Genomic DNA, 19,188 nt, shown 5'->3' with positions numbered 1-19,188 from the left:
GATATAAAAAAAGGAGTGGTTGCTAAAATATCTTTTTTTATTTCACGAACCACTGGGCAAAACAACTAAACTTACACAAAAGGAAGAGGATACATTGTAGGTTAAAAATTGTTCAAGGCATCACCCTAGGGGAAAGGGCATGGTCTCAAAGTCACTTAAAAATTGACCTAAAATGATTTTTTGTTAAAACTTTGATATTTTGCACACTATGAGGACTAGAATCATCAAATCTTGTCAGTTTATGCATTTTGGGACCTCATCATGACATGCTATGTAGACCCCATAGGTCATGGAAACCTACTTTTTGAATTTTGCAAGTACAAAATGTGTTCATTTTCAAATTGTTGATGCATATTTTGAGCACTGTGACACCTGGGATCATTAAACCTTGTCTGTTGATGCATCATCTGGCTGAATCTGAGATTCCTCTGACTCTAACCCCCACTTTTATATTGTGACATGTCACAAAATAAAAGCAGGAGTTAGAGGAATCTAGGATTACCTAAGGCCTTGGACTATATCAACCAATAAATAGGTCACTGTGACCTATTTTTGGAATTTCATGGCTATCTTTAAATATTTCAGATAAGTGGATGAGAATCATCAAACTTTGTCAGTTGATGCATCTTGGGTCCTCAGTGTGTCAATCAAAAAGTGGGTCACCTTGACCTACTCTTGGCATTTCATGGCTATCTTTAAATATTTCAGACACTAAGTTGCTTACAATCATCAAATTTTGTCAGTTGATGCATCTTGGGACCTTGGAGTGTCAACCAAAAATGAGTCAAAGTGAACCTACTTAGTGGCTTAGCATCATCAAACTTTGTCAGTTGATGCATTTTGGGTTCTCAGTTTGTTACCTCAAAAGTAGGTCACAGTGACCTACTCTCTTGGAATTTCATTATTGTATGACAATATTCAAGATACTAAAGAGGCTTGTATTAGATTAGAACTGACAGGGTCATACAATTTATCAGAAGAGCAATTTTAGGCCCTTGGGCCTCTTGTTAAATCAAATAAGGGGCCAAACTAGCCATTACCATACCTTATCCTTTGACCAGAAAAGAGTTTATATTTTCTTTTCAAACCAGAATTGATACTGTTTATGATATGAGAACAGTACCAGAAATGTCACTATCAATGTATAAAAAGGTGACTTTAAAAAAAGAGTATATAAAATGTTAAATATTTAATAAAACAAAAACAATTTTCAAACTATATAAGGCATACATTATATATAAGGCATCTTTCTGATCAAAACCAAGTAACTGTGTTTTCATTCACTTTCAATATCACAGATAAACACTGATTTCACACATGATCTTATGCAAAAAGCAAATGAACAAATAAAATTAACAGGCACAAAATTGTAAAATTATAGAAATTAAATGCCGTTCATTTGTAACAAATTGAAAGAAATTTTTCAGAGAATAGAATATCTCCAGTATAAAATCTGCAGTGAAATTTGAATCTTACTGAAAATAAATTTTCTGTAAGTACATGTATACACTGTCAATTTTTTTTTGACATCAAAATTTGACGTGACCTCTGATTAACTTTCACTTTAAGATGACCTTCACCCATTGACCTGGAGTTGCCCTGACACACTGGATGCTGGTGTATTCCTGGAATGCTGGGTAGATTGATAGCGAGAGGGGCCAGTCGAGATGGAGAATTCATAGGGATCTAGTGTACCAGTCATCAGCCTTACACGATCATCTATAAAAATACAAAATTATGGCTGAACAAGTATCCAGAATGCAATAACCGTCAAAAGTATCCTGTGAGATTTACCAATAATAAAACAGTAAAATTTGCTTATTACAATAGTTCATTTGCCACAAAAAAATGTTACAATAAGCAACCTATAATAATAGCCACTATCAGTACATAAGTGACACTCTTAAGATTCAGTACATACACTACATCCTTACACTTTTTACATTGTAACTACAATGACTGGGTCATTACTTTAATACAACACAATGAGGTATGGATTAGACACAATCAAGCAAAGAAAAACAAATTGTAAATTTATCCAAATACAGAAATTTAAATTATGAATGAGATGAAGCCCCCAAACTTTAACATTTTTATATATCACTAAAAGTTTAGTGCTATACAAGTGAAAAAAATCTATAATTATTCTGTAAATATAAGATGTCAAATATTAAGCTGCATTCTTCCCTTACTATTATTCCCAGATAACAAAAGCATATCATTAATGGCATAATGAAATTTAAACACCACACAATAACAGGATATGGAATATTATATATAAAAAAATGCCATCACCATATAGTCATGCCAGTCCATAGTTTTTACACTCATCAACTGTTCACCATTGCCATAACAAGGTCTGTACTTACCTTTAGATTGTTTCATGACTAAAAAGTTTGTTACATACATATGTACAGTATATAAATCAAACAATGATGTTACTCTTAACTATAAACAAAATTGTTAATAGGCTTATTGAATTAAACTTAATTTTTTTAAGGAATTATTTTGTCTTATGAAAACACCTTTTTGTATATTACTACATACATGTAAGTGCATGTAGATTTTTTTCGAATACAAGAATCTGACATTCAACCCTTGTGAGATATGCTCCAAACTTCAAAAGAAAAACCACATAAAAAGTTGTCTTACCAACTTGTTTCTCTGAATATGCACTTGTGGCTGTCTCCTTCCAACTATTCAGATATCTGAAATCAAATTAAAATTTGTGATAAAAATATTCAAGTTTAAAGTCATTAAATAATTTTCAACTCAAGCAAGTTTTATCCTGATATTTTTGTTCTACCTGTATAATCACTTGTAATCTATAGAACATATGACTGTATCATGCTATTCATGCATCCAGATGTACAAAGTATTTTGAAAAATTATAAATTTTTTCTTAGTACAAAGTTAAGACTCTTTGTTCATCAAAGTTAAGTCTGGTTGTCCAATCCAACAACAACTTATTCATCAAAGTTAAGACTGGTTGTCTAGTCCAGCAACCACTTACTCATCAAAGTTAAGTCTGGTTGTCCAGTCCAGCAACCACTTACTCATCAAAGTTAAGACTGGTTGATCAGTCCAACAACCACTTACTCATCAAAGTTAAAACTGGTTGTCCAGTCTAGTACCACTTACTCATCAAAGTTAAGACTGGTTGTCCAGTCCAGGAGTTCATCCACTTCCCAATCCTCCAGGGCATCGGGACCCATCTTCTGCACTGTAGCCACCATGCCCGCTGCTGCTCCCTCAATCAGGTTCACAGTCTCCGGGTCATCAGACTTGGCCTTCAGCATCCCCTCCTGATACCTAAAGGATAACACCGGAATGTACATATAAGGAATAAACATCCTCTACTACTATCTACTCGGTATGTGACACTGGTACAACACCAGATATCTAAGGCTTCACACTCAAAAGATAATTGGTAATTATTAATACAGACCTGCCTACCCTTTCTATTCCGAGGGTGTAATTTTAATACTCATTTTGGTGGAATTTCAGAGGTAAAGGCGTAATTCTTCATGTTTCCCTAGTTTGATGTTTTGCAATATAACTATATTGTCTAAATAAACCTGTAATTATACATCATTGAACAAAGCAAGCATGAATGTTTCATTTTTTGACACAAAGTCCATATGTTGTAAAACTGGTATCTACATGTATATGCAGTCATATCAAACTTATTTAAACTTACATGCTTAACTGAAGTTTGGTAATTTCTAGCAAATCACATAATTCAGAGTTACATTTCAATGTTAATACAAATTGTACATTATAGCGCTATGTCGTTTATGGTTTCGTTACATTTACTTGTCTCTATGTTGTTCTTAACAATGTAAGAATAAACTGAATTTAAAAGGTATATTATAACTACAAGGTATATTATGTATGTTGTTTGTATTGTAAATAATCATATCGTGAAGAACCAAAACTCTCCACTGATTATTTACCTTTCCATTTTCATTTAGGAATGCCTTTACTTTATTTCCAAAAGTTAGCCTTTCATTAAGAAGTTTTCTAGGAGAAGTGTTTAAAAGCGTAAAATAAGTTTTCATGGCGTAACAGCGTAATTTTGGGGTAAAAAGCGGAAGAATTACGCCAAAAGCAGAAGGGTAGGCAGGTCTGTTAATATTTTAAAAATTTCATTTGTTGAATACATTTTCTGCATCCATTCGATCTTTCTCTTCTTTTTTCTTTTTTCAACATCTTGTTTTCGTTGAAGCTGAAAATAAAAAAAATATATTGCCAGAAAAATCATCAAAGAAACACAAAAAATTAAAAAAAAAAAACACCTTGTCTTTGTATCTTTAGTAATGAGGTCAAAACATCTTTTAAAGTGGGAAACATTTTACAGATTCTTGGGTCTCTTTGTCATATGACAGTAATGTGATATTTGTCGTACTATGTCGTGTGACTGTCATGTGATATTTGTTTTACCTTATCATGTGAGTACTGGTATTTCTTGTTGCTGGTTTCCCAGGTTATAGGGTCTGTCAGGTGTTGAACAAGACGATCTGACACCAGCCTCCAGCCATTATTCTCTATCCTTTTATACCAGTTAGTCTTATCTGGAGAAGAAAATGTCCAGGGACATGACCAATCTGCAGCAATGGTGCAATTTACTCTCATGATAATTAAATCATAGCAAGCATTGTGCAGGATTTGTTTCAGAAAATTTGTCGTTATTTAAAGTATGTGAATCTTGCAGCTTCCTGTCACTCACAGAAGAATACCATAATTTATGGAACATTTCTGAACATATAATTTTGCTTTTCCATCCTTCATTTGGACTACAAATTATAAGTGAGTGACAGATCATTCAATCCCAGAAGATAATTAGTATAAACACTTTCACAATGAACCATAGTTAAAGCAATGGAATTTTCACACTCCATAGCCAACAAAATAATAAACTTTGAGTCAATTACACATGAAAACAAGAGGCCCATGGGCCACAGCGCTCACCTGAGTAACTTTGGCCTTGCTGTTTTTCACCTGATTTCTCATACCCCCTTTAGTACTTATTGTGGCCCCTCCCTATCCCCTGGGGACATGATTTGAACAATTGGAATCTACACTACCCCAGGATGCTTCCAAGTAAGTTTCAGCTTATCTGGCCCAGTGGTTCTTGAGAAGAAGATTTTTAAAGATTTTTCCTATATATTTCAATGTAAAACTTGGATTCCCTATTGTGGTCCCGCCCTACCCCCGGGGGTCAGGATTTGAACAATTTAGAATCTACACTACCCCAGGATGCTTCCAGATAAGTTTCAGCTTTTCTGGCCCAGTGGTTCTTGAGAAGAAGATTTTTAAAGATTTTTCCTATATATTTCAATGTAAAACTTGGATTCCCTATTGTGGTCCCGCCCTACCCCCGGGGGTCATGATTTGAACAATTTAGAATCTACACTACCCAAGCATGCTTCCACATAAGTTTCATCTTTTCTGGCCCAGTGGTTCTTGAGAAGAAGCTTTTTAAAGATTTTTCCTATATATTTCAATGTAAAACTTGGATTCCCTATTTTGGTCCTGCCCTACCCCCGGGGGTCATGATTTGAACAATTTAGAATCTACACTACCCCAGGATGCTTCCACTTAAGTTTCATTTTTTCTGGCCCAGTGGTTCTTGAGAAGAAGATTTTTAAAGATTTTTCCTATATATTTCAATGTAAAACTTGGATTCCCTATTGTGGCCCCGCCCTACCCCCGGGGGTCATGATTTGAATAATTTAGAATCTACACTACCCCAGGATGCTTTCAAGTAAGTTTCAGCTTTTCTGGCCCTGTGGTTCTTGAGAAGAAGATTTTTAAAGATTTTTACTACATATTTAAATGTAAAACTTGGATTCCCTATTGAAGCCCCGCCCTACCCCCGGGGGTTACGATTTGAACAATTTAGAATCTACACTACCCCAGGATGCTTCCAGATAAGTTTCAGCTTTTCTGGCCCAGTGGTTCTTGAGAAGAAGATTTTTTAATGACCCCACCCAATTTTTGTATTTTCTTGATTATCTCCCCTTTGAAGGGGACTTGGCCCTTCATTTTAACAATTTAAACTCCCCTTCACCCAAGGTTGCTTTGTACTAAGTTTGGTTAAAATTGGCCCAGTGGTTCTTGAGAAGAAGTTGAAAATGTGAAAAGTTTACAGACGGACGGACGGACGGAGAGACGGACGGACAGAGCTTTCAGCTCAGGTGAGCTAAAAAGCAAGTTACAAGAAAGTAATTTTATATTCCAAAGAATTGTGCCATAATCAATAAGCTATACGACACATACCATCCTGAAATCCTTGTGTTCTGACATTACTGTGTTTATCTTTTGCCATTGCTAGTTTAACAGTGGGCTGTGTGTAATCCTTAGGACTGTTCGCACACATATCTTGGACTGGCCTATGAGTGAAGATCTTGTAGTATATGTTGGGAGGAAATCTATCCTGAAATGTCAGTAGAAAGGTACATGTATGCTTTTGGTCAAAATTTTTTTTGCAACAGCTCCCTTTTGCCAGATGGTATGGTATTTATAAGCAAGACATAATTTTCACAAATTATGGTTATACTGCTGTATATAATCTATAGATATATAAATGTACGCAAGAATGAAATTTTCAAGAGCAGACAATCTCGAATAAAAATGTAAAAGAAGAATTTCTGTAAGAGAATCAAAATACAACTCACTCCTGCCAGTCTGAACTTAACATGGACCCCTGAGGCTGCATCCAGGAGTTTGGCTTCATTAGGATTAATGCACCTCAGCATCAAAGCAGGGTTTCCTCGGGTTTTGAAATTAATTAAATCTCTGTAATACCTATACACTTGTATATCCTGCAAAAAAAACCAAACATTGAATAGTTCAACATCCAATCATGACGTGACAAATGTTGAAATTACTTTGAAATTTTTCCCAGAACTTTTTGTTCTTTTGCCCTAGTTAAGCTTACGAAGCTATGTTATTATGTATACATGCTCAAATGGTGCATAATTATTCTAATAAATTTTAATAATTTGAAGAGACCGGTCAGATCAGAATTCCACTGAATTACATTTAAAGTCAATTTAATAAAACAAAAAAAGTAGTGATTTATCAAGGAAAAATAATACTAAGATCCACAATTAATTAAAACAATAACACACAAAACATTTTGAAGAAAAAGCTAATCAGGATATATAATGACTCACTATATGTCGCCTCCAGGCTCTCTGTATAATCCCTGCTGCTTGTCTTTCTGTAAGTCGAGATCTGGTTTTTGGCACTATGGGGGTGGGTTGGGCAGCAGTTGGGGGTGGAGGCTGAACTGGAGCTGGGGTCTCCAGTGACTGTTGGCTTTCCCTCAGGGCTTCCATATACCGCTCAGCAAACTCATCATAGCTACAGATTGTAATCATGAATACGTCAGCATGAAACTAGAAATGTTAGCTTAAATTTTTGTAAATTTTAAAAAGCAGCTTCCAATAGGGGTGCAACGATACACTAACCTCACAATATGATACGTATCACGGTATTCAGTTCATGATATGATACGTATCACGATACATAACAAGGTTAAAAAGTCTTTCAAGTTTGTCGTCATATTTTTTTAAAACTTGACAGGGTTATACAAAATGTTCATATTTTTTTAATAAAAATTAAAATAAAATTTGTTATTTTGAATTGGATTGTTAGGTAGATCTTTGAGTTGTGTCAACATTCTAAACCAATGATGAACATTTACAGGGAACTAAGGGGACCTTTCCTAATAATCTTCCTTTTAAATTGGAATGAAAAAGGAAGACATTCATTCTTTTATTCCTTATATTTACGTAGAAAAGCAGTTGTCATACTTCTCGTGTTAATACATTTTAGTCAACAAGACAGCGAATTTTCATCGAAATACACACGTGATGGAATATCGTGTATTACCAAAGAATATGTTTAGATCTAAAGGGTTTATCATTTGTCTTAACATTTATAACTTATAATCACATTAAGTCCCTCTCCGTGTTAAATATGAGGTCTGTAAGATGCTGGAGAAGAGTTTAACTGCCGTAAATGCGTTGTCGGCGACCTCATGTTTTGCACGGAAGCCATTTTGAAATAATGAAGAAGGAAATAAAACGGACAAAACGGATAATTCTGGACCGATTGAACCGAACCGCGACATCAGTTTAGCGTATCGTGAATTGAATCGTGGAAAAATATACCGTGATATACCGTCAAACGGTTTATCGTTGCACCCTTAGTTTCCAACAGCTCATAATGTAAAAGTGCTTCTAATGTATAAGCAGAAAGACACATAGCAGTACATCTCTTATTTGACTGAAATGTGATAAATGAAATAAAAAAGAAGTTACAAGAATGTAAATATGTGTGTGATGTGTCTGTAAATGCTGAAATAACTTACGTCAAAGGGTCTTGATCTGGGTTATCATAGGTGATGAGATATTCCTCATAAATAATTCTAATTTCATCTTGCTCAGATGGTGGATTAAACTCCACAACCTTAAAGTTAAAATGTGATGAAAATAAAAGAATTGAATCACATTCTAATTATGGGTATATACATTTATATAAATATATTTTATTTCAACCATTGGATTTTTTTCCTGACCTGTTCATCTGCCACCTGTCGGATCCTCGCCTCATCATCCTGACTTTTACTGTAAACTGCTGTCTTGCTGACTTTGGGATTCAAAGTGCCGTAAACATTACATCTAAAAAGAAGTTCAGTTTGTCATACCAGTATGTACTACAAAATTAAACAATACTAAAACAAATATCTTTTTTTTTAACTTCAATTTGTTGTACTAGTTAGACAAATAATTTTATCAGATTTACAAGGATCACCAATATATTGTGTATTAATTTGTCCACTTCAGATTTTTCAAAATTTCCTGAAAACTGTCAGACATTCTAAGTGACAGAATTTAACAAAGAATAGTCCGTCTTTACTTCATTTTTATTTGTCATTGTTCAAGTTTACTGCTCATATGGATGAACAAGCCCAAGGAATTCATTTCTAGGCAAACTTTTTAATCTATCTCTCTGACAGAACTGATGATTGTATAATGTAAACAGATTCTTGATCACCAATAACAGGATGCCAAGATCAACAAATTTTGTCTAAAATCACATAAAAGAAACCATTCAATATGATTATTTTGCTTGGTATTGAAGTTTGTTATATTTCAGGCAGCACCTTGTTGAGTATCCTCTGTATGCTCTCTGGATTTCTATTGCTGCAGAAACTCTGGCTTCATCTGATTCTTTATTCTCTTTAATCAATGTCTGTAAAATATTGACAGAAACTTAAAACAGGTTAACTTTTGTCAGACATAAATTATCATGGATCTTTGGACACTACATAAGTTTCCATTTGAATAACACATATTTTGTTTTGAAAATAATGCAGTTGTCAAAAATTGTCAGTCCTGTTGGCAAGGCATGTGAAAAATTGTCTGGACTGATAACTTACAAGAAAACAGTTGGTCCAAATGACCATTTGAAAAAAAAAAAAAAACAGGCGTGATGCAAATTTTTAAATGATTGGGATTGGGTTGCACAGGTGAAAGTCACAAAAACAGCAGAGATGGCCACATGGTGATGTTGGTCAATCAAATTTATTAAAGCATAGACATATGTTTCTGATTAAAGACTCTCTATCCTAAGAAAAGAAATTGTGAGATTGAATGCCATTGAAAATAATAAGGGCATTTTGATGCAGTTATTTTTCTTTTCTATACAAAATAAGGTACATTGTATTTGGTCTGACAAAACTTTGTCTGGTCATGCCAGACAAAATGTCTGACACTGGCAGTGATTTGAAGATACTGACAACTCTGTACCAGTGGCGGATCCAGAAGTTCTTGGGGGGGGGGGGTTTGAGGCCCGTAGGGCCAAAGGGGGAGGGCATGGGAGGGGGTGTCCCCCTCCCATGGGTGGGGGTTCGGGGGGCCTCCCCCGAGAAATTTTCTTAAAAAATGGCTCCAAATGGTGCATTTTGCAGCACTTTAGATTGAATGAATTAGTTTTTTGCCACTTGTTTTTCAAGACCGACCTACCCAAATTTTCAAGAATTTGAACAAAAAATAAAAATTTTTAACTTCCATGTAAACATGAAAAATGAGATTTTTCATAAATAAATAAATAAATGTAAAATCTGATAAAATTAGAAATATCGCCATTTGATGTAGAATATCCATTTCTTTATTTTAAAGTGCACATGTGTCACATGTAAAGCTCTGATTACCAAAATGCAACTGATGTGCAATTTCCCAACACTTAGAAAATTTGGATTCGGTGTAGAAACCCTAATTACTCTTTTGAACTACTTGACTATACTGTTCATATAATTTGCAATATAAACAAATAATAATATTTCATATTGCAGAATAAATATAAATTATTTTGGGAAAATGTTGGAATTATTGCTTATTCATGGGGGGGGGGGGGGAGGGGGGGTTAATTATAATTTCTAACATAAATGCACTCTTTAATGTTTTTACCCACTTACTAGCCCATTGTTTGAAAAAAAAGTCTTGAAAGTCTCGAAGGGTCTACTTTCCCAATATAGTTATGTCATGAAAATATTGTATCAGGGATGTTTATACTATAGTATATACGTCCCTGATTGTATTAATTATTTTTTTTTGCAGATAATAATAATCACAGTTTATTCAAGTAGTTCAGTAAAGTAACATTCAATTATCGATGAAAGAAAATTCATGAAAGAATATTACTCAAGCAATACCAAAACAATACCGTAATAACTATGTGCAGTTTTGGTTGTTAGTGTATAACCTTGTGTCATCACTAGCTGCACGGACTATCATGATCTATTTACTGTTGATTACTTGTGTATTGTGTGCGCTCAAGTGGAAAGGGATTTCTCGTGGTGGCTGTATATTTCACCTCTTTGTGTAAAACAATGGGCTTGGATAGAGTCTCACGTATGAAAGATATTGTTAAAATGACACTTCTAAAAAAAAAAAAATTTGATTGGGCGGGGGGGGGGTTCCCGACCCCCCCCCCCCCAAAACCCCCCTGAATCCGCCACTGTGTACTGGTTTATGAACATCATTGAAGTTAGTAATATACACAATGAACATTTATTTTTCAATATATTTGTTAAGTTTTGACTAATTTAAAGAAAAATACCTGTCTGAGACTTTTACTTGCTTTTGCCAATTTTTTATCTTTTATATCTGAAGAAAAAAAATATGCGAGTGTAATAAATTGAAATAAATTGAAATGTCATAATATTTATAAAATAAAAGAATATGTTTCAGTTAAATTATTTTTACTAAGATTCATTGAGTAGAATAACTGAGAAAATTCGAACATAACAAAACTGGAAATTTGCGACTTTTTATCAAAATTTACCTCCTGTAAGGTCATTAGAAAATGCGATTTCGTCTGCTTCGCGTTGACTTATCATATTTAACAAAAGAATTAGGTTATTTCACTTGTTTCACATATTTTGATCTCGTTGTTAATTTCAACAATGTTGATGCCTGACTGAGTTACGCACATGCGCAATGATCTTAGAAAGCGGTAGCAGTTTATTTCGTTACCTGTTTAGAGAGGTGTGTGATCAGTTCGACTCCACAGTCATTTACACTCAACGAACAGTTCATTAATTAGAATAACTTTTTTCTATATGTTTTGATTGCATTGTCTAGAGTATATTAAAAGATAAACAATATTGTTTTGACAAGTTCAAAATAAAGATTCTTAGAACTCCAGAATTCCCTATCAGGGAAGATGGCACCGAAGGTGCCTGATAAAATGTACTAAGCTCGTCTAATGGGTTGTAATGCAATGCACATTAACTATGCTTTAAAGTTCAAATTAATCTTGAAAGGAACTTTTTTAATTATTTTCAGCATCGGTGTTTTTCGCGTTTTTTTTTTTTTTTTTTTTTTTTTTTTTTGGAGGGGGGGGGGGGCTGGGTTGTAGAATTAATGTGATTATTCACTAATCAAGGGCCCTCAAGAGGGCATGTACAATTAAAAACATTATAATCATGATTATAACAAGCAATGGCTGCATTAGGCGCAATATTGACCTGATCCTCACGTGCAGCTAGCTAGAAGTTCTCAACTAACAATTAAATTATTGGAATGGTTCACCAGGGACCTATATATATATTAGTATATAGGTCCCTGGGTTCACACAATGAAATATAAGCATCACTTGCAATATGAAAGAAAACCAAAGAAAACCAAACAAAGTATAACCATTATATAAATACATTCCTAGAATACATTCACTTTGCATTGTATCCGTATTCAGCCTTCTACATTTATGTACAGTACATGACATTGCTTGGCGCTAAAAAATATATATGGAGAAGTGAAAAGTATACATTTTGCTGGCCTGGAAGCATAGGGTGTGTGGGACATATCCCTTGGCTGCAACTTTTGACTTATTTAATCTATTGCAGAGTTATTAAATTATGCATTGTTCCCAAATACATATTTGTCTTCCATATTTTATTTACTTTTAATTATTTGAGCGTAGGACGAATATGTGCGATATAATTTATATATTAATACATCGAGAGATTCCTATGCATCATGTTACTTTCACTATTTTGAATGATAAAATTACTTAGCAAATTCACTTCACAAGTCACTCCCAGAATGATTCTATAAAATATAAAGCATCTGTATTGCAATTTATAATCTTGCGATCAAGTGCATCCATTTTCCCTGTTATTCTATCAGCTTGTTGTTTGTCTCAGCTACTTTCTGAAATCACGGTCTTATCTAATAAACACGATAAAAACATCACAGAACAAGTGGGCTGTATAACTTTGGCCACGCAGCTCCAAAGCTTCAAATCCCAGCAGGTGGCTGTCCGGCCAATCCTTGTTATGCAATTTTCTTGTTACTTGCTCACAGTCATAGCAGCTTCCATGTGCTTTTGGTCATTCTGCCGGTCATAGCACTTTCCAGTTTCCGTGTGCGGTTGAAAGGAACTTATAATTTGATTGGAATTTTGAATTGAGGTAGGTTAAAACATTTCATTTTTGCATTGTTGTAAGTACATGTGTAATATTTAAGTACTGCACTCTGTGTCAAAGAATATGCATTAATGTGCATTACTAAATGCCATACGTTTTCACTGGTGTTGCATTCAGCACATGGCCGTTGGAACCTGGGGGCCGTGCCCCCCCCCCCCCCCTCCTCCCATGCCGACTTATAGTATTCTATAGAAACCTACTTTATCCGTCAATAATAACATCTGATGACATTACTCTCTCTTTCTTTCTTGTCACGTAATTTATGCTTGGTATTGCCCCCTAAATGAAATTGTTTGGTTCACACCCCCCCCCCCCCCAACTGATATTGCTTCCTACGGGCCTGTAGTATATAAGTTGTACACGTACAGTCACTTACATTCAATCAGAATATGACACATAATTAAGCTAAGCGAGAAACAATTATTAAAATCATACATGGGTTATTAGCAGAGAGAGAGAGAGACAGAGAGAGAAAGAAAGAGAAAGGCCTTGATTATGCACACAAAGCACAACGCCAAGATGAAAAAAACCCCCAAACTATTGAGTCTATATAGATTCTTTTAATGACTTATATACGCATGCAATAGTACCTCCTTCAACTATTGTGATTTTTTTCCCATATATACATAATTAAAAAAAAATTATATTATAGTAATTAAATGCAAAAAAGGAGTTTTGCTTTGATTTTACAAATATGCATTAACTTTTTTGAAACGAGTTTTACGTTTTGTTGACGTGCACAAAAATACTGTTCTTAAGGCCCCTCAGATCGACAGAAACCCCACTGGTATCACTCTCAGTCACTTAACATCAAACATTCCTCTTATCACAAAATACTGACAGGGGGTATTTATGGGATTAAAAAAGAAACGACTTCAGATGCTTGTGGTATCTAATATATTTCTAAATCTTTCCATTAAATGGGAATTAAGAACGGGCAAAGAGAGATAACTTCTGAAAATTCACCAATTTAATGAGTCCCTGGGAATTGATTATACAACAGGTTCTTGTGAACAGCAATCATTTCATATAAAAAATACCCTACTATACATTATATGAGAAATTGTATAGTAGGGTATTTTTTTGTGTGGAACGATTATTTTGGGTTTCCCCCCGATTTTTCCTATGGTATACATTATGAATAAGTGTAATAAATATAATTTGTGAAAAAATATCCAACAAGCCCCGGGAGTTGAATTTTTTTTTCGGGGGGGGGGGGGGTTCCTGTCCACAAGTACCTGCGGATTATAGCTGCATGCAGAACATACACCGCATACACAATAAGATTAAATTAACAATTTCGTTTGCAAGAATGTCTGTATTTTTTATTAGTCAAGACACTTTGAGTGATATTTGCATTCATTTTATCCCTTGTAAATTTACATAATTTATAAAGAGTATTTTGTAAAATAAACCTCCCAAATTCTTAGTTCACCTGAGCTGAAAGCTCAGTTGAGCTTTTCTGATCACTTGTTGTCCAGCGTCCATCAGTCTGCCTGTAAACTTTTCACATTTTTCTTCTTGAGAAGCAATAGGCCAATTTTAACCAAAGTTGGCAGGAAGCTTCCTTGGGTAAAGTGGATTCTAAATTGTTCAAATGAAGGACCAAGCCCCCTTCCAAGGGGGGGGGGGTTAATCAAGAGAAGGTAAAAAAAAGTGGGTTATTAAAAATCTTTTCAAGAACCACTAGGCCCGAAAAGGTGAAACTTAATTGAAAGTTCCCTAACGCAGTGTAGATTAAAAATTGTTCAAATCATGGACCCCGGTTAGGATGGGGTCACAACAGGGGATCAAAGTTTTACATTGGAATAGAGATGAAAAAAATTAAAATCTTCTCAAGAACCACTGGGCCTGAAAAGAAAAAAATCTTTTTAAAAAAATCTTAAGAACAGTAGGACTTACCGTAAGTTACTCAGTTGAGGGCCGTGGCCTATGGGGCTCGGTTTTTTGCGATTTTAGACACTAATGCATTCAGACAAAATGCTGGGAATTAGATATTGTAAAACTCGATTATGGTGAAGTCCTGGGGACCTGCAGACTTTACTTCACTATAATTCTATTATTCCTTAATTTGTTTTATCTGTATAAGGATTTGTAAACGTATGTAATATGCATGTTTTCTTTCTTATGACAACCAAATATGCTCATTGGAGTACTGGTATTAGATACAAAACCTACCTTAGAAACTAAAGTTTTCTGTTAAATAAAATTTAACTTTTAAATACTTGCAAAAAATAATGTCCATTTAATATTTTTAAATTTTAGAACCATAAAAATTTGTTATAAAAGATGTAAATTTTGTTATTTTTAACTCTAATTATACAAAATCAACCCAATATATATCCATTAATAAATTCATTATATCAGAGTTTTTTTTAACGGTTACATTTTATATGCAATTGTTCAGAATGTTGCCGGGACCTCCCCCTCCCTTTCCTCTTTCAAATAATTCTCTATAGCCGTAAATTTGCTATTTCCACATTTGCATAAAAAGTTTTTCTGTATATTATTTATTATATCATTTCAGGTATAATGGATACCCCAAAAAAGCAAAACAGAAGGTGTGGACATCATCCTGAGACTGGCAGCAATGCTGTCGACAAAAAGTCGGAAACCGTAATGTCTAACTCTGGGGACGGGGGGAAGGACAGTGCATCCATCCGTCTGACAGAATCTCTGAGACAGTGGGTCATCAAACACAAAGTAAAGAAAGAGGCAGTGGACGATTTGCTGAAGATTCTAAGAAGATGCGGCTTTCGATACCTTCCAACATCTTATCATGCACTGCTTAACATTGATGAGGAAAAGTAAAAGTGAAATGAACTATCGATTAAAATGTGCATTCATTTTCAAAAGTTATTATTGTTTTCAAATTTTACTGCATAACAGACCATATAAAATGAATTCAACTCCATAGTAATCATTGTAACAAGCTGAAATTGTGCACCAAGCAATAAAGAGAGAAATTTCATGTACATACGTTTTACTTTGAATTTGTCTTCACAACCTGAATGATATTGCAGAACTGAATATCCAGGTAATCAACTGAAATACATGTATGTGTTGATCAATGGACTCATGAAACTCTTGCTGAAACATTTTAAAAACGTAAATCTTCAGTTTCTTAAATGTGGAGATGCAGATAAAAAAGATGAGGGGACTGTGTTCCAGATCAGAAGTAGTGGGTTCAGGGGTGCTTCAAGGGTTACGTTTATGATGAACTATAAGAGAAAAAAAATCTGTCTTCAGCAAACTTTGGTAAATTCTAATATAACATAAAATTTAACCAAACCATTCCTTGCATCATGTTGAACAATATTTGGAGTTAAAAATTTCATCTTCAGAGGCAACCAAGTGAATAACATCATGTTGCCTTAAGAAAATAAGCCCCAAACAAGTACATGTTTGGGCAAATTATATTTATAATGCAGGGTTCACACAGACCATGGAAAGTGCTTGAATTTTGATCCAGTCCTTGAAGAGTGCTTAAAATTGCATGTTAAGCATGAATGTTTAATCATTAAGCATGCTTTTGCTTGTATAATTGTATTGTCCAAAAGTGCTTGAAAAATTGCCTTAGATAAGCTGGGAAGTGCTTAAAAAATGATGCTGGGCTGTACAAAACCTTGTAATGTTACTATGATTACTGATTCTGGAACTTATAAGAGAATGTTTAAACATTACCATTTTGTCTGTTTTATCTAGCAAAATAACAAGATTGTTTGAAATAAGACATGTATGTATTTTTGAATTTTTGATTGTGACAAAACCTCACATTCATGCACCAGAATGAAATACAGTTTTATGAAAACTGTAAATACAGTGACTGCAAATATACTTGATAAAGAAAAAAAAGAGATCAAATAATTGCATTAATGCCCAAGAGAGTCTTTTTGTAAAACTACTCAAAAGCTTATTAAAATAAAAATTTAAAAAAAAAAAATAATGGGACATACATCATAGTACACTTACAAAGTCAAACAACAATCAAATGGATTTCAAAATGACCAAAACCACTCGCGTAAAAATCTCAAAATGTCTCCAGTTATCTCAAATACCTCACATCAGGTATTCAAAATAAATTACGCTATTTCTTTCTTCCTTGTAGATTCTGTTGCTCCCACACAGAGTTACTGTCCTTGAAAGACTATCCATCATTTTTAACTTTGTTATTCCCCTTGACTCTCTCTCTATCAGTTACCATCTTTATACTTGGCCTCTACTACTGATTCTTTTTGTCAACAGCAGAAAATCCAGCCCCAGCATTTGGGTGAACATTATGGGTGTGTCCTTGACACGTAGGTGGAGCTTGTTCTCGTTCGTAGGCTTGAGCACGTTGAGCAGCTTCTTCGTCCTCCCGAGCCTTCATCTGGAGATGGATAATGAGACGACACATGAGGAGGAGGAAGAAGACCACAGATAGACTCATCTTATCGAGGCCTTCGTCCAGGGCATAGTGGGAGTATATATCCAGGCTGGCTATCAGTATCATCAGTACATTGGCTGCCTCTTTCAGGGGACCTAGAAGTATTGTGTGAATAAAATAAACTTGATACTACCAAAGACGTTAATCTCTTCTTGATGTAAGCCATTTAATTAGAAAAATCTGGTTGTTAACAATTTCTTGAAAGTGCTTATCATGCTTAAAGTATGAGCTTGACCTGCTTGAAAATCTTGTGGTAGTTCAACTGAGCACATTTTGGCATTAGGCATGACTTACAGCAATAGTCATTCTTCATGATTTCTTGCTAAGCAATATATAGTGCCTCATAAATAACAGTAGAACACACTACATACAATAATTGTATTACTTATAATTCTATCCTTAAGCACTTTTCAAAAATTGTTGTTTTTGGTGCCATTTCAAATAGCAAAACAAAAAAAAATTAATATAAATATCGCTTTGATATAATATATATGTAAATACTGATAACTCTATACACTAATTATGATGCACTGACTGGCTTACGCCTCATGACCTACATTTGCTCTAAATTTTTGATATGCACATCTGAAATTTCAGTTCTGTACATTACTTGTGAATTGTAGCCATCATATACCATGAAATAAATTTATGAAGTTACCAAATTAAGCTTGCCTGGTATAAAAGCTAAAATAGCACCACACACCACCTCAGATCCACCAATCACTTTCCTATACATGTGTGAGTTTGGTTTCCACTTAGTCCATGTTACAAGAGGGAAAACTTTGGCATTTCTTATGTACATTTTCCTCTGCAATGGAAAAAGATTACTCTAAGAGTATTTGCACTAGATGAGTTTTAATACCTGTACTCTCTAACTGGTTCAGATTAGAATTTCTCATCCCATCTTTTTGAGAACTGGGAAAAAAACCTTTATTCATTACCTATACATACTATTCCCCAAGAGACAGTGTCCACCAAAACTTTTCTTTCAGCACAAGCCAAGTCTCTCTGGGCCAGTGGCAAAACTTTACTGGCCAAATCATTTTTTAGTAGCCCCAAAAAGTGTTGACAACACATGAACACAGAGAAATCAACCATATGAAAATCATTAAGAAAGCTGTAAGATTTAATCAAGATTTTTTTTTCAGACCAAAATATTTGACATTTTTTAACGATACTGAGTTAAAAATATCACTGAAAAATCTACCATAGTCAGGTTGGAAATATCTTTTCTCCTACCAATAAGTATCATTTATAAATGCTGGAAAAAAAAATCTTTTTTGTGATGTGAATATTTTTGCATAAAGTATGCCATATTTAAAGTCTCTGTGTTTATATACACTTTAGCCTATATGGAACATTCTGGGAATATAATCAACCATAAATATTGAAATGTTTGTGACTCCGATATAGCATTTATCAGTGTTTTTCAAAATGTTACCAACCATTTCCTTGTGCAATTCTTTGTTGACAGAGGGGGTAAGCTTCAATGTGCCTATAAAGATGAAGAAGATCCCAAGAGTCATCGATATTATCTTCAAAACGTATGATGCCATTGTTTATTCCAGCCTCTCAACTACTGGGCACTTGCATTCCGATCCCGATCTAAATATCTCATGCTTCAATTTTTTTTTCTTTTATGGTGTCAAAATTTTAGCAGACTTTTTTTCTTTTATGGTACCAAAAATTTAGCAAATCTAATAGAAAAAATACTCAGAAATGACATAAAACCTGGTATTTTATTGCTTTTTGTTGT

At 34.3% G+C, this 19,188-nt stretch overlaps 2 protein-coding genes across 3 annotated transcripts; both read right to left on the bottom strand.

Annotated features, from left to right (window-relative positions):
- Positions 1–1,177: 1,177 nt before the first annotated feature.
- On the bottom strand, positions 1,178–11,501 carry LOC133201682 (protein MFI-like). 2 transcript variants are annotated; one of them, XM_061337469.1, is made up of 14 exons: positions 11,362–11,501; positions 11,137–11,183; positions 9,179–9,267; positions 8,591–8,693; positions 8,384–8,481; positions 7,182–7,371; positions 6,681–6,827; positions 6,283–6,439; positions 4,444–4,574; positions 4,164–4,228; positions 3,142–3,312; positions 2,653–2,708; positions 2,370–2,387; positions 1,178–1,719 (listed from the first exon to the last, which is right to left on the bottom strand). In XM_061337469.1, the coding sequence occupies exons 1-14, from the start codon at positions 11,414–11,416 to the stop codon at positions 1,577–1,579; spliced, it is 1,470 nt and encodes a 489-aa protein (XP_061193453.1). In that variant the 5' UTR covers positions 11,417–11,501; the 3' UTR covers positions 1,178–1,576. The 2 variants fall into 2 exon arrangements, with proteins under 2 accessions (XP_061193453.1, XP_061193454.1); XM_061337470.1 differs by lacking the exon at positions 2,370–2,387.
- A 4,399-nt stretch (positions 11,502–15,900) lies between these two features.
- On the bottom strand, positions 15,901–19,016 carry LOC133201681 (novel acetylcholine receptor chaperone-like). Its single transcript, XM_061337468.1, has 3 exons — positions 18,878–19,016; positions 18,105–18,240; positions 15,901–17,527 (listed from the first exon to the last, which is right to left on the bottom strand). Exons 1-3 carry the CDS (start codon positions 18,986–18,988, stop codon positions 17,229–17,231), a joined length of 546 nt encoding a protein of 181 aa, XP_061193452.1. The 5' UTR covers positions 18,989–19,016; the 3' UTR covers positions 15,901–17,228.
- Positions 19,017–19,188: the final 172 nt, after the last annotated feature.

This window comes from Saccostrea echinata, unplaced genomic scaffold (genome assembly GCF_033153115.1).
Source record: "Saccostrea echinata isolate AGI-Se365-2 ecotype Australia unplaced genomic scaffold, CSIRO_AGI_Sech_v1 ptg000045l, whole genome shotgun sequence".
Lineage (NCBI taxonomy): Eukaryota > Metazoa > Mollusca > Bivalvia > Ostreida > Ostreidae > Saccostrea > Saccostrea echinata.
The sequence above is the reverse complement of the archived record's forward strand: the minus strand, read 5'-3'. Positions and strand labels throughout refer to the sequence as shown.

Bases quoted from the DNA above. Each gene is read 5' to 3' on its own strand.
- LOC133201682 (XM_061337469.1), bottom strand. From the start codon at position 11,416: ATGATAAGTCAACGCGAAGCAGACGAAATCGCATTTTCTAATGACCTT. The intron at 9,268-11,136 runs GTATTTTTCTTT...AATATTTTACAG, and splicing joins CAAGTAAAAGTCTCAGACAG to ACATTGATTAAAGAGAATAA. The intron at 4,229-4,443 runs GTAAAACAAATA...TTTTATTTTCAG, and splicing joins ACCAGTACTCACATGATAAG to CTTCAACGAAAACAAGATGT.
- LOC133201681 (XM_061337468.1), bottom strand. From the start codon at position 18,988: ATGGCATCATACGTTTTGAAGATAATATCGATGACTCTTGGGATCTTC. The intron at 18,241-18,877 runs GTTGGTAACATT...TTTCCATTGCAG, and splicing joins AAGAATTGCACAAGGAAATG to AGGAAAATGTACATAAGAAA. The intron at 17,528-18,104 runs GCAAGCTTAATT...CAATACTTCTAG, and splicing joins TATTTTAGCTTTTATACCAG to GTCCCCTGAAAGAGGCAGCC.